Below are 14,281 nucleotides of genomic sequence, written 5' to 3'. Positions count from 1 at the left end.
AAGACAGGCTTTTGTATCAATAAATTTGTCTTTTATTTTGGCTGTGGCCAAACTAGACACTCCTCAAAAGACCTTTATTTATAAACAAGCAACTAACATTTTTTCCATAATTTAACTTTTAAAACATATATTAAAGTTATATTAGTGGAAGCATATTTATTCTGTATCCTCCAAAATAAACACTTCTATCAAGGGCTTTTTAAGATACTGTATAAAAGCTAATAGAAAACCAGAACTGCTATACAAACATCTCATATTTAAACTTCAGGGATCCTGAATTCCTTTACTAAACAACAAGAAGCAAATTTAAAAAACAAAACAAAACCACGCAGAACACACTCAAAGTTAAAAACAAAATGTAAAGAAAAAACCCCAAACAAAACAAAACAACTAAAGAAAAACTTAGAAGGAGGCTATTTAGACCAAAAATATTTTATGGATTTTTTATCACACAGAGTATACTAGGAAAAAGATCAAGGTTTCTTCAAAGATGTTGCACAAGCTTTTGATTTAAAGTGTGTGAAATTTATCATCATATCACATAGCAGAATCCCAGTTGGAAGTTAGATGACTATGACATAGCTGAACTAGTTGCCATCTTCCTTTAGAAAGCACACTGATTTTTAAAAGGCTACATATAAACTTTCAGATTGTTGTGTAGAGGAATCATTGGTGAAAACTTAAGAACCATTTTACAAAAACATGTTCATATTTTATAGGCACAGATTTTTAAAATGCATTTAAAGGATACTTAGCCAAGCTTCATGTTTTTCTGATTTTGTTAAACCAGATTAAGTGCAATAACCATTTTATTTTGAAATTGTTTCTGGTAAGAAATAAATTTAGTCTTATTAGGTGGAATGAAAAAGTCAATTATTAGAAATGTCACTATTAAACAAGTACCTTGTTTGAATTGCAATGTCACCAAAAGAGTTTAAGTGATAGTCTAACAAATCAGCATAATCATATTCAGCTACAATTTGCCTGAAAGAGGACAAAAAAGAACACCATGTTACTATTAGAAATGTTTAGTAACAATTTTAGATTTTAATCAAAAATGAAACAGAAGAGACTTGAAAATAATACTGAGATTTTTTTGGTAGGTGTCAAAAAAGTCAAGGGTCCATCCTGAGCCAATTCTTTTAAACTTAACTTATAAGAAAAATAACTTTTAAAAAAATCCATTGGAAAATACAGTGGCACACTTGGGCCTTCACTGAAAAAAATCTACTCCTGTGTGTGTCTAAGTAAGGATGCCCATCCTCAGATTCTTAGGAGTTACACTTGTGCTCACTTTTGCTAAATCTTGGGGTCAGCTTGCAATTCTTATTTCTGATTTTGCGATGCTGAAAAAAAATTCATGGTTACATACAGAATTGAAGCCTCGCTCCTGCTCCCCCTGAATCTGGTGACTAAACTCCTGTTGCTTTCAGCGAACACAGACTGGGCTCTGACTACACGGTGTGCAATGCGATCCCCTGTCCCAACCCGCACGGGATAATGTTGGTCAGGATCAGAAATACTTTTTGCATCACTTAACGTCCACTTTATTCCATCACCACTCCATTAAGTTTAAATTCTAGCAGAAGAATTTTTCACTCTTTACCACCTGTTTCTGGGTAAATACTTCTTCTACTTACAGAATAATTTTGGACCCTTACTATAGCTTCTGGTAAATACCTATGATCCTACTTACACTAAATGCTCCAGTTGTGATTTGAGGTAAAATAATGGAACAACACAGAATATCTGCAGCCCATTATTACCAGGATTTTCAACAAATGAGAAAATTTCAACACAGTATCACATATGATAGAAAGCAGCAGAAAGAAATATTCTATGCATTGTATTCATAAAATGCAGTGATTGTAGTGTGATGTTTTTTCCTCTGCTTTGATCTGGATATGTATGCTTAATACAAATTTCAAATACATACTTCTTCATTTATACAGTTGTCTATATAAATATTTACATTTTTAGTTTTTGTTAAAACATATTTTTGTACTTATGGCCAAGCTTATTACTGTGTGTAGGAACACAACTCATCTTCTGTCCCTTAATGAGCTTTCTTTTTTTGATTTAGTAGTTATACATTCCTTTGTAGTTAGAATTACAAACAGTTGTACAAATAGTGGAAACAAAATTATGAAACCTGTCTGACATCCATTCAGTCTTAGTTCCTATTATAAACAGTACCATTTGCATCATGATGGCTGTTAATACAATGACTTCAGCTACCAAAGTATCTACAGTAAATTAGTCTTTGGGACATTATATAAAGCAAAGTACCCCCTTCCCCAATTTTCATTAGAAACTTATAATTAAATGGCTGAAAGCAGGCTTGCTGCTCCTTTTTATATAAAATCTTAGTAACAATATTGCTGACTTTAAATTCAATTTTAATTTGCACAAGTTCCATATAACAACAAAACAATTCTATGTTCCCTTAAAATATCAAACATTCTTATCCAATAACATCATCATTACTCAAACTTGAGGTTTATTTGTTATTGCTAAAGGCTTCTAAGACCTAAGTCAATACAGCAAGACACTCCATCCACCTCCTTCCTAACTGCAAGTGCATGGCAAGTATTTATATGGAGCTTGTGTGTTGGTTTATTTAAAAAAAAATTAAGTTGGTTACAGTATTTCACTACTACAAACACACAGTTAGAATCCAAATTGTTGTTGCTCTTTAATATATAACTTTATATATAATACACACGCACACACCAACATCACAGGATGAAGATCCATGCATACAATCCAGATGTGATCATATTTCAGTGTTAAATGAAATAAAAATTACTGTTACTTTTAGATCCCAGACCACAGTATTTTAAATTACTCCGCTTCTACCTACTAACCAGGTCAGTTTACCTTAATCTTCAAATCCAAGCAGCATCACGAATTCCAAATTTGACGTTGTTGCCGCCGCCGTTTTGATCCTCTTAGATTGCTAGCTTGTATGGCATACCTCTGAGATCCTGAAAACAGCCTCCACTGAACCAGCTTTTTAAGGTATCTGTTAAAGTTAATTATGTGTCTGTTCATGGCTCCATAGACTAAAAGCCGTCTTGAAAGTCCTATGACAGAGTTTACACATGTATTGTCTTTTGAACGTGATTGCTGAGAGTGGTGGAGCATGATAGAAGAGTGTATCTGACTCCTGCGGTACAAATAATTTTTCAGTAGTAGTGGAGCTTTCAGACAAGCCTGTCGGACTATCAGGCTCCAAAGGCTGGATTTTGGGGAGGGGCGGAGGTGGAGGTAAGGGTGGTGGTGATGGGGAATTAGCTGCTGGACACATCTCAGGCTCCTTATTTGCGGACTCCTCTGCAGCCTGTGACATGTGAGACTGGAAGTGACTCCACAGTCGGAAATTGGTTCGGAAGGCCTTGTTACACACATGACAAATAAAAGGCTTCACAGAGCACAAGAGCTCTTGGTGACGCTCCAGCTGTTTGCGTACAGTGAAAATCTTCCCACACTTTTCGCAAGGCCACAAACCAGCATCTTTGTTGGAGACTACTTCCTTAGGTTCTCTGCTCGTTTCAGTGACCTCATCCTCTATATCATCTGCAGGCTCTTCTTTGATCTTAATTTTAAACTGCTTCGACACACTTAAGTCTTCAGGTAGGCAAGAGGAATCTTCAGAATCAAAATTTATTTGCTCTGACGAGTCACTGAATACACCATCTTCCTTTGCAGCAGCAAAATTATTCATTTTATTGGATTCTGATGGAGGAGGCAATCTTGATGAACTAGTCACTTCTCCATTGTGATCCAGGATAGGTAAAGAAAAGTTCTCTGATGGAGCCATTGTGTTTTGATTGTGAACTTCAACTTGATGACGCCAAATACTAAAGGATGATTTAAAGGTACGCATACACTCAAGACAAGTAAGCTTCTTGTATTCACACTTGCTTTCATGCTCATGCCTCAACTCTGGAGAAGTAAATCTAAGGCTGCAGTAAGGACAGAGAGTAGCATTTCTACAGAGTTGCTCATGATTTCCCTGTTCAATAAGTGAAGAGAGCTTAGCATTGCAGAGACGGCACTGATAAACCTCTTTATTTTCTATTGGACTCTCCATATGAATATGATCTTTCTGCTTAAGACCTTTATTTCCTCCAATTGGTTTCTCCCCTGGGTGCATTTTTATGTGCTGTTTAAATTGCGAGAGGAAACGATAAGCTTTCCCGCAGTAGGTACAAATATAGGCTCCTTTGGTTCTAGATCTTAAATTTCTTTTGATGACCTGTTGTGCTTGTGAAGCAGACTGTCCCTGAAAACCTTGCTTGCCACGTCTTAGTTTAACGATTAGAGCTTTTTTAATTTCTCTCTCTCGCACTATATCGATCAGTTTTCTTTGGAATTTTTCATCCAAAACAGCGTGCGAACTGGAAGCTGGTGAGGGATTCTTCACAATTCCATGCTGTGTCTGGCAGTGCGTCCACACTTTGAAATTTGTGTGAAATCTCTTGTGGCATATGTCACAAGCATAGGGCTTCTCTGGATTATGATACATGTTAACATGACGATGAAGACCTGCTGTTGATCTGAAAATTTTAAGGCAGTGCTTACATTTAAATTTTTTATTTGGTCTTGCTTCTTCCATCTCGCTGTATTCATCTTTACTGACATCAGAATCAGGAAAATCAGCATCAAGGTGCGTAGGGCTTGAGCCTCCCTCAAAATTTTCTTCTGACCCAGGAGAACTTTGCTCATCCACCTTCAGTTTCTTAAATGGTAGTCTTCTATCAGCTTGAAATCTCCTTTTTGCTGGAAGTCTACTTGATTCCTTAGGATCATCCTCAGTTTTAAAAGGAAAGTCTTTATTTGTCGATGCTGAAGCATCACCCACTGTAACTCTTATTATTTCAGCAGGATCTGAAAGTGGACTGCTGGGTTCAGTTTTTATTCGCACCTCTGTGAGAGGGGAAGCAACCTCTCTATCAGTTGACTGAGAGGCACTGAAAGACCTAAGGCGATGTGGGTGTATTACCTGTGGTTTTTCATCTAAGACTAACTTCTCCGTTGACTCTTTCAAGGATGACTTTTGAGATATAACATTGAATGCCTTCTGGGAATCATTAGTTCCTGGTGAGGAGGACGATGATACCTGTGATGGTTTTAGGTCAACAGAAGGTGAGTAAATAGGAACCTGGCTGTCCATGGACAGTGACCTTCGAAGGAGACTTTTTACAAGTGGCCCACTTCTGTCAATACTTTGGTTTTCTGGACCAGATCCAGTAGATGGGATTACTAGCCCTAACTTCGAGTAGTATAGCAAATTCCTGTCTTCACCTTGACCAGTTCCTTTTCCTGCCTCTCGCAACAAAAATGTAGATTCTGATGCACCACGTAGAGACAAGACTGGTGGACGCAGTCTTTTTAATGACATCTCTGCGGCCTTTCCTCTTAGAAGTTGACCACTGCTTCCTGGTTCATCACTTGCAAGTTCTTTCTCTGCTAAAGGCATTTGGGGCAGTACTGTGTTCCTTTTCACTAAACCACCTCTGCTCTGATCCTCCACAGTTCCAGAAGTTTCATGAACCTTGGTATAGCTCACAGGGCTTTCTTTCAGCCACCTCCTTTCAGTCAGTGATAAATTGTGAAGGGTTTCAGTTGGTTTTGCTACTTGTGGTCTACTGCTAGTTTTGACAGCAACAGAGGGGGAAGGTTTAGAAGTATGGCTTAAATCATGTTGTGTCTGATTTATACTTTTCGCTTGTGCTTCAACTCTGTTCTGACAGACAATGACACTTCTCTTCTGAGAACTACTTTCATCTTCATCTTGATATAGTATTTTCTTAATAGGGCAAGCTGGAAAAGGAGCTTGAGGACTCTTAGAAACTATGTTTGTAAGAAAGGATATTCCAAGACTGTAACCCAGTTCTTGCACAGCTGCAAGACTGCCTTTCTCAATGAACAAGGATGAAGAATAAATGTAGTTTAACACATTATCAAAAGCATCTGGCTCACAAAAGTCGAGTTGAAACACTGACTGAGACTCATTTTCCTTATTAGTGAACAGAGTCTGGAAGTATTCACTGCTGGCAGCCAGAATGTTTTTATGAGCTCGGAATTTCTGATCTCCTACTATAAGAACAACATCACACAGCTGTCCCTTTAGACGCTCCTCATTCAGTGCGCTTAGAAGTGAAATGGCGTGTGCTGGATTTATGTAATGCAAGAGCCCCTCCATGATTGTGGCGTTTCTGAAAAAGAACAACAAGTTGTAGGTTGTGTTACATGAACTCTTGTTAGAGATAAAGTAAACACACCTAATCCCTCTGTACTTCATGAACTGGCTAAACCACCATCAACAGTGCTGAAGAAAACAGCTTGTTTGGAGGAAAGGTATGGGAACTAAAACAACACTGTTAGCTCCAACAGATGCATAGGCTCGAAAAGTACCAGCTCAAGTGCCCACTTTCAAACACACTGTTAATCGCTGATCTTACACCAAGAATATTACACCTAACTAATTGGGAGGGAGGGCTGTGTTCTCTTCCTGCAATATACCTGTCCATGTGAAGGAACAGTTCAGTTATTTCACTCTTGATCATCTTTTTCTCATCTTTAGCTTTATGAAGATCTATCTTGACAACTGCATTGATAAACTCTTGAATCAAGTATCTAAAACCTAGTTATGCCAAGTCACCTTTCTGAAGCTAAGCAACTCTGACAGTCTCCTGCAACCTAAACAAATTAACAGGGGTTTGTTGTCATTTTACATAGGATGATGGAATGGGCATTAATACTGGGAACAGAGAAGGAAGCAGAATTATTGTCTGTAATCTAGATTAATTCATCATGCTTGTTTACGCTTAATAAGTGTTGTTAATATATACCCTAGCTATCACATATGTGTCACTTATAACTGCACTGACAGGGTCTGTTTTCTTGGAAATGTCACAATTATAATTGAAGTATCCCCCCCATTCTTTTGTTCTAGATTTAAAGCAACCAGAGAACCAAACTCTCCATTTTATTCATTAGCATAAGAGCACTTTATGCCCACAACCTATATACTTGAGGAACAGTTACTCTCGGATGCATCCAAGAGTACAACACGCACAAATTAAACTGTAGCGCAGAAATCTCCATGTTCCATATGCTTCAAAACACAGCCCACTCCATACCATGGCATGAATTGAAATGTATATATCTGTGCACATGCACACACGGAGAAACTGGAAATATCCGATTTTCTTTTTTTTTTTTTTTTCAGAGACACTCTTACAATTCTGTTCAAGTTAACCTGTAATAATTTGACACTACCTTCTTCCATGGTGGTAGTAAAACAAGTCAATGACGTGTCCGTTAAGAGCAATTCTTTTCTTTTTACAGATGATTTGGGAACCTACTCTTTAGTTTATAATTTATAAATGATGTATGCTACTACAACGAAAAGGTTTCACTACTTATCAGCTTATGAGTAAAACAAAATGTTATCAAAATAAGAAACAATATTAAGAAGCCATAACTTCATGATTAATAAATGAAGGTGGTAAACCTTACGACTAATGGATATAAATAAGCAATCAAAGTCAATTGATATTATTGAGAAATGACTTAAAGGATCCCACATACAGCATCTCAGGGCACTGATCATATGTTAGGACTGAGCTACCACTTCTACATCTAAAACTACCTAATAAGTTAATAGTGTCACAGCAATAGCAAAAGCAGAATTCCATTTCCTCACCAGATCTGTCTTTACTGAGTGTTTCAGTGTCTTTCAAGTGTCGTTTCACAAATGCCAAGTTATCCTTAATTCACCTCATAGTTATAGTGTATAATCCCCCCCACACCTCTACCTAAAAAGAGCAGAGCAGTCAAGCTTCTATGAATTTGAGAAACCAATCTGTTTTGGTCTGCTTTCTCTATTTTGCTTAAACGTACTGTCTGGGGCAGGGGGTTGCACAACCTCTCTCCTTTGTGGATGCCACTGCAATTTAAAGTGGTGGAATCTGGCCCTAACCCAGTCTTGTGGTCTGAGCATCCATTAACACTTGGAGTGTTATCAGAACAAGTGTTGCAGGAATGCATCTTTTCCTTCAGCTTCATCTGAAAGAAATTGAGTTTGCAAACTCAAGTGATTCATCTGGGATGCGAGCTGCAGCATGATATATGAAGGTAACAGATCCACAGTGTTCTTATAAAGGAAACTTGAACTCAAACAGTATTGTAGAGACACCCAATAGCAGCTGCTGCAGAAGCCATACTTCACGGACACAGTGGGAAAGGAGTATATTTGTCAAATGTATGAAATATTTTCAAATTTTTCATTTTAATCTGCTTTACCCAGGTCTTGCGTTTTGTGTAAGACACTCACAGAATAAACATCACATAATTACTATGTGTTCCTTTGTTCACTGTAACAAAATAATGCTATTGGTAGAGATGGGTGAAAAATCTACGTGCTTAAAGCAGAATCCAATAGTCACCCATCCATCTTTCCACATTCTCCTTTTTTATTGATAGAACGCCTTTAATTTATTACATTAAACAAGTCAGAGCTAAGCATCTCACTACGATCCCCTCTTTCATTCTCAGAGTAGAGTCTCTTCTATGCAGTGAAGGAGGCAGAGCAATTTGGTGCAATATATAACTCTGCCACTTTAACAGTAACCAAGGCTGCGACATACACAAATGGCAAGGGACCAAATTAATCCTGAAAAGGCAGCTTTAGTCCTGGTATTTCCTAATTCCAGTGCCTGACTTCTAGCTTAATAGTCTTTAAACACAACAGTCAGAAATTAAATCACAGAATCACAGAATGTTAGGGATTGGAAGGGACCTCAAAAGATCATCTAGTCCAATCCCCCTGCCAGAGCAGGAACACTTAGTTGAGGTTACACAGGAAGGCATCCAGGCGGGTTTGAATGTCTCCAGAGAAGAAGACTCCACAACCTCCCTGGGCAGCCTGTTCCAGTGTTCTGTCACCCTCACTGAGAAGAAGTTTCTTCTCAAATTTAAGTGGAACCTCTTGTGTTCCAGCTTGAACTCATTACCCCTTGTCTTACTGTTGGTTGTCACCGAGAAGAGCCTGGCTCCATCCTCGTGACACCCACCCTTTATATATTTATGAACATTAATGAGGTCACCCCTCAGTCTCCTCTTCTCCAAGCTAAAGAGACCCAGCTCCCTCAGCCTTTCCTCATAAGGGAGATGCTCCACTCCCTTAATCATCTTCATGGCCCTGCGCTGGACTCTCTCCAGCAGTTCCCTGTCCTTCTTGAACTGAGGAGCCCAGAACAGGACACAATATTCCAGATGAGGTCTCACCAGGGCAGAGTAGAGGGGAAGGAGAACCTCTGTCATCCTACTAACCACCCCCCTTCTAATACACCCCAGGATGCCATTGGCCTTCTTGGCCACAAGGGCACAGTGCTGGCTCATGGTCATCCTGCTGTCCACCAGGACCCCCAGGTCCCTTTCCCCTACACTGCTCTCTAATAGGTCATTCTCCAACCTATACTGGAACCTGGGGTTGTTCCTGCCCAGATGTAAGACTCTACATTTTCCCTTATTATAATATATTTCATTAAATTTTTCCCCGCCCAACTCTCCAGCCCGTCCAGATCTCGCTGGATGGCAGCACAGCCTTCTGGCCTGTCAGCCACTCCTCCCAGCTTGGTGTCATCAGCAAACTTGCTGATAGTACACTCAATTCCCTCATCCAAGTCGTTGATGAATATATTGAATAATACTGGTCCCAGTACTGGCCCTTGAGGGACTCCACTAGATACAGGCCTCCAACCAGACTCCTCCCCATTGACCATGACTCTCTGGCTTCTTTCCTTCAGCCAGTTCCCAGTCCACCTCACTACCCGATCATCCAGACCACACTTCCTCAGTTTAGCTGTGAGGATGCTGTGGGAGACGGTGTCAAATGCTTTACTGAAGTCAAGGTAGACCACATCCACCGCTCTGCCATCATCAATCCACCTTGTTATGTCTTCATAAAAGGCTATGAGGTTGGTCAAGCATGACTTCCCCTTGGTGAAGCCATGTTGACTGCCCCTGATGACCCACTTATCCTTGATATGCCTTGAGATGGCACCAAGGATCAGTTGTTCCATCACTTTCCCAGGGATGGAGGTGAGGCTGACCAGTCTATAGTTGCCCGGGTCCTCCTTCTTGCCCTTTTTGAAGACCGGAGTGACATTTGCTTTCCTCCAGTCCTCAGGCACCTCTCCCGTTTCCCAAGACTTGGCAAAGATGATGGAGAGCGGTCCAGCAATGACTTCAGCCAGCTCCCTCAGCACCCGCGGGTGCATCCCATCTGGACCCATGGATTTATGGATGTCCAGATTGCTTAACTGGTCCCTAACCCAGTCCTCATCAACTAAGGCAAACTCCTCCATTGCCCTGCCTTCCTCTGGGGCCTCAGGGATACAGGGCTCCTCAGGACAGCCTCCGGCAGAGTAGACAGAGACAAAGAAGGCATTCAGTCATTCTGCCTTCTCTGTATCTTCTGTCACCAGGGCACCCACCCCATTCATCAGTGGGCCTACATTGCCTCCGGTGTTAGTTTTATCTGCCATGTATTTGAAGAAGCTCTTTCCATTGTCCTTGACCCCTCTCGCCAGGTTTAATTCTAAGGAGACCTTAGCTTTCCTAGTTGCATCCCTACATTCTTTAACAACAGCCTTATATTCTTCCCAAGTGGCCAGCCCCTCCTTCCATGATTTGTAAACTCTACTCTTCCACTTGAGTTTACCCAGCAGTTCCCTGTTTAACCAAGCAGGTCTCCTGGCTCCCCTCCTTGACTTCCTACGTGTCGGGATGCACTGATCTTGAGCTTGGTAGAAGAAGTCCCTGAATGTTAACCAACTATCTTGGGCCCCTTTACCTTCAAGCAGCCTTGCCCACGGGATTTCCCCCAGCAATTGTTTGAAAAGGCCAAAGTTGGCCCTGCTGAAGTCCAGGGTTGCAATTACAGAATCACAGAATGTTAGGGATTGGAAGGGACCTCAAAAGATCATCTAGTCCAATCCCCCTGCCAGAGCAGGAACACCTAGGTGAGGTTACACAGGAAGGCATCCAGGCGGGTTTTGAATATCTCCAGAGGAGAAGACTCCACAACCTCCCTGGGCAGCCTGTTCCAGTGTTCTGTCACCCTCACTGAGAAGAAGTTTCTTCTCAAATTTAAGTGGAACCTCTTGTGTTCCAGCTTGAACTCATTACCCCTTGTCTTACTGTTGGTTGTCACCGAGAAGAGCCTGGCTCCATCCTCGTGACACCCACCCTTTATATATTTATGAACATTAATGAGGTCACCCCTCAGTCTCCTCTTCTCCAACCTAAAGAGACCCAGCTCCCTCAGCCTTTCCTCATAAGGGAGATGCTCCACTCCCTTAATCATCATAATTCTGCTTGGTATTCTGCTCCCGCCACATGAGATCCTGAACTCCACAAAATAAGCTATGATACCTTCAGAAACAAAACCAGAACTGGTCTGCAGAACTGTTTAGAGACATTTACACAGATCATTTGAAAGCCTGAAATACTTAGATGTTAAAAAACCCCAAAGATTACCAGAGTAAATGTACAATGTATTGAAATTTCACTACATGAATACTTTTCAGTAACGAAGTTGATCAAAGACATTTCTGGTCTCTTTTGTTCATCTTCTTGCAAATCATTCCTCCTTCAGCTTGTGCCAGTACAAATATTTTCAGGTCTGTATTACACAGCAGATCAGATAATAAATAAAAAACAAATAATATTTCTTTTGAAATGCTGGTTGATTTTGATCTTAAGCCATAATCTCAAGGATGATTGCGTTGGCATAACTGAAGAGGCAGCAAACTGTGGCAGCAGAGTAGCTATAGGAAGGCAAGAACTCCTTAGAACATTTTTTTATCACAGCCAATGCTTGGCTGACTGCGCTCAGCTCTGACACAAAAGGTGTGCCTAGCTACTGCGTAGAACTATGGCAATCTCTTGCAATACTAGATTTGATTCCAGGTGTCTGAGGACTCATACTGCTTCAGCTGAAGATTATTTTGTCATTAACTACCTAAACTCTTTCCTCCAGATAGCCTGCTTCTACTCTCTCGAATTATTTTTTCCAGCTGTCTTCATGACTGACCGGAAAAAAAGCCCTTTTTTCTTCCATGATGTTCAGGTTATATCAAGAAAACAGTAGAAGCATATCAGAAAATCTCCCACTGTCTGTGTTCAGGTGCCACATGCTACAGCAGCTGCTGGTCCTCAGGAGGAACAGTGACAGCAAGACTCCAGACCCAGGAAGGGCAAGTGCAGCAGGAACACCTACAGCCTTCCTTCGGGAGGCCAAGAAGAGGTTTTAGTGTCAATCTTCAACAGCCCTCTATTAATCTCAGCAAACTAGATTTCAGAAACTTAAGTACCAGATTTGTACAAGATGTACAAAGACACCTCTACTATTTCAAAATTACTTTCTGCAATAAAAATTTTTTTAAATCTCTACTCAGGAAAGCTCTTTGCAAGGAAAGGATGAAAAAGCTTAATCTTTGGCCCAGCAGTTTATTGATCTTCAACAGCTACCTACCTTTGAAGTGGTAGTTCCCCTTCCTTTCCTTTGTCCCTTACTCTCACATCTTCTCCTCCCAGCCCTGTGGGACTCTCCTCTTCTTTTCACCAGCTCTGCTGCTCATTTGACCTCCCCGTAAGTTGATTCAGGTCCCTAAAATGATGCAGGAAACAAACAAATAAAATCATTCCAGCTTTTTATATCTGTTTGCTATTTTATAGGTTGGGAGCTTAAGCAGCTCACTGAGACGTCAGATGAGCATCAAAATTTCAGCAAGAGAAGCCATGAAACTACCCATTCGTTGTCAGCAAGTTGTTCAGTCGGCTTTGTCCATCTGAAACTTCACCTTCAGAAACAATGAAGTCACCAATGCTGAAACTTTACAAATACACAGCTGTCAGCTAAAGCTATGTTAATAGCACGTTGGAGGTAGCAGTGGGAAAGACCATGTTCTTGAAACACTTAATGAGATGCAGTGTTGCAGCAAGGAGGCGCCAGGGCTGTGAGAAACTGCAGTTAGAAGCAGAAAATACAAGGAAGGAAGAGGAAACACACACAGAGGGGGCAGGCAACAAGAGAGACTGAACAGGGATCTCAACAAGGAAAACATCCATAAGAAGTGTGGTGGTAGCAAACCCACTGAAAAAAACCCAGAGAAACATGTATTATAAGACTTAGCCAAGAAATACAAGTGACTTCCTGGGGTATCCCCAGGTAAATGCAGGAATGTTGCACTCAGTTGTGAGTCCTTTGCAGAGGATTTGATGGCTCTGATAATTCATGTGCTGTTTCAGACAGGGGGAAAAAAAGTCCCATTATTCATCAAGAGTTCAGATGCAAAACAAACCCATGCTGCTTAAGCTTCTACTCAATGATCCTACGCTGGATTTTATTATTTGAGTTTGATAACAGTTTATCAAATGCCTCTTCTCCCACCAATGGCCTTTGCAACATAGATACTCTCCTATATTCCATATATATTTACACACACACATTCCCACGCAACCCCAAAAGCTATACGTCAAAGTTCCAAAACTGCAGAGCAAAATTGTTTGCACTTCTGTAATCTTTTTCTAATTAAATATTTGAGTAATCTTTTGCTGCAAGTTCAGGGATTCTGTCTTCCTGGATTTAGCAAAACGCAATGTCAACCGCTATTGCTGTTTTCCACTGCAGACAATACTGGGAACTTTCTCCACGAAGACAAATGTTTTTCATTTCCAGTAGACCAGCAGCAAGGAGTCACTAGTATGAGGACAGGCATAAAATTAAATAATATATTTGCTAGTGTGTGAAACTGATGTATTAATTTCCAACTATTTAACCTCCACACATACAGATGCAGAAATTTAGGGAGAGGAAAAGAAGTAATTCTATAATATTGCTCAGTCTCTCTATTTTGTCCTCCACAAGAGACAAATAATTAGCAGTTATCCTGATACAGACTACAAATTCTCTTTGAAATTAGCAGCTACTTTTCACATTCAGATCATGCCCGTAGTTTCGCCAATTGACATTCAAAATACCTCCTCTCAACTTGCAGCAAACTACAAAATGTCAGAGTAACACCACAAAGCTCCACTTGTCCTTCTCATTCTTGTTTACAAACAAGCAGCAGCTAAGGGTGCAATTTCATCTTCCCCTCAGTCCAATCTAACCAAGGATTGCTCCTGCAAGGAGAAGCCCATGTCTCCTCCCCAGCAAGGAAAGACGAGCTTGCTGCCAGATCACTAAAAGTGATCCAGC

At 40.5% G+C, this 14,281-nt stretch overlaps 1 protein-coding gene across 2 annotated transcripts; it reads right to left on the bottom strand.

Moving 5' to 3' along the window:
• Positions 1 to 803: 803 nt before the first annotated feature.
• ZBTB21 (zinc finger and BTB domain containing 21) lies at positions 804 to 12,663 on the bottom strand. Of its 2 annotated transcripts, XR_010606750.1 has the most exons (3): positions 12,554 to 12,663; positions 2,881 to 6,224; positions 804 to 984 (listed from the first exon to the last, which is right to left on the bottom strand). XR_010606750.1 is itself a non-coding variant. In XM_065641842.1 (2 exons), exon 2 carries the CDS (start codon positions 6,209 to 6,211, stop codon positions 3,035 to 3,037), a length of 3,177 nt encoding a protein of 1,058 aa, XP_065497914.1. In that variant the 5' UTR covers positions 6,212 to 6,224; positions 12,554 to 12,663; the 3' UTR covers positions 1,028 to 3,034. The 2 variants fall into 2 exon arrangements, 1 of the variants encoding a protein (XP_065497914.1); XM_065641842.1 differs by lacking the exon at positions 804 to 984 and having other exon boundaries at positions 1,028 to 6,224.
• Between the last annotated feature and the right edge of the window lie 1,618 nt (positions 12,664 to 14,281).

The sequence above is a fragment of the Caloenas nicobarica genome, chromosome 1, assembly GCF_036013445.1.
Source record: "Caloenas nicobarica isolate bCalNic1 chromosome 1, bCalNic1.hap1, whole genome shotgun sequence".
Lineage (NCBI taxonomy): Eukaryota > Metazoa > Chordata > Aves > Columbiformes > Columbidae > Caloenas > Caloenas nicobarica.
Note: the sequence above shows the minus strand (reverse complement) of the source record. Positions and strands in the feature narration are given on the sequence as shown.

Excerpts from the sequence above, each read along its gene's own strand:
- ZBTB21 (XM_065641842.1), bottom strand. The coding sequence starts at position 6,211 with ATGGAGGGGCTCTTGCATTACATAAATCCAGCACACGCCATTTCACTT.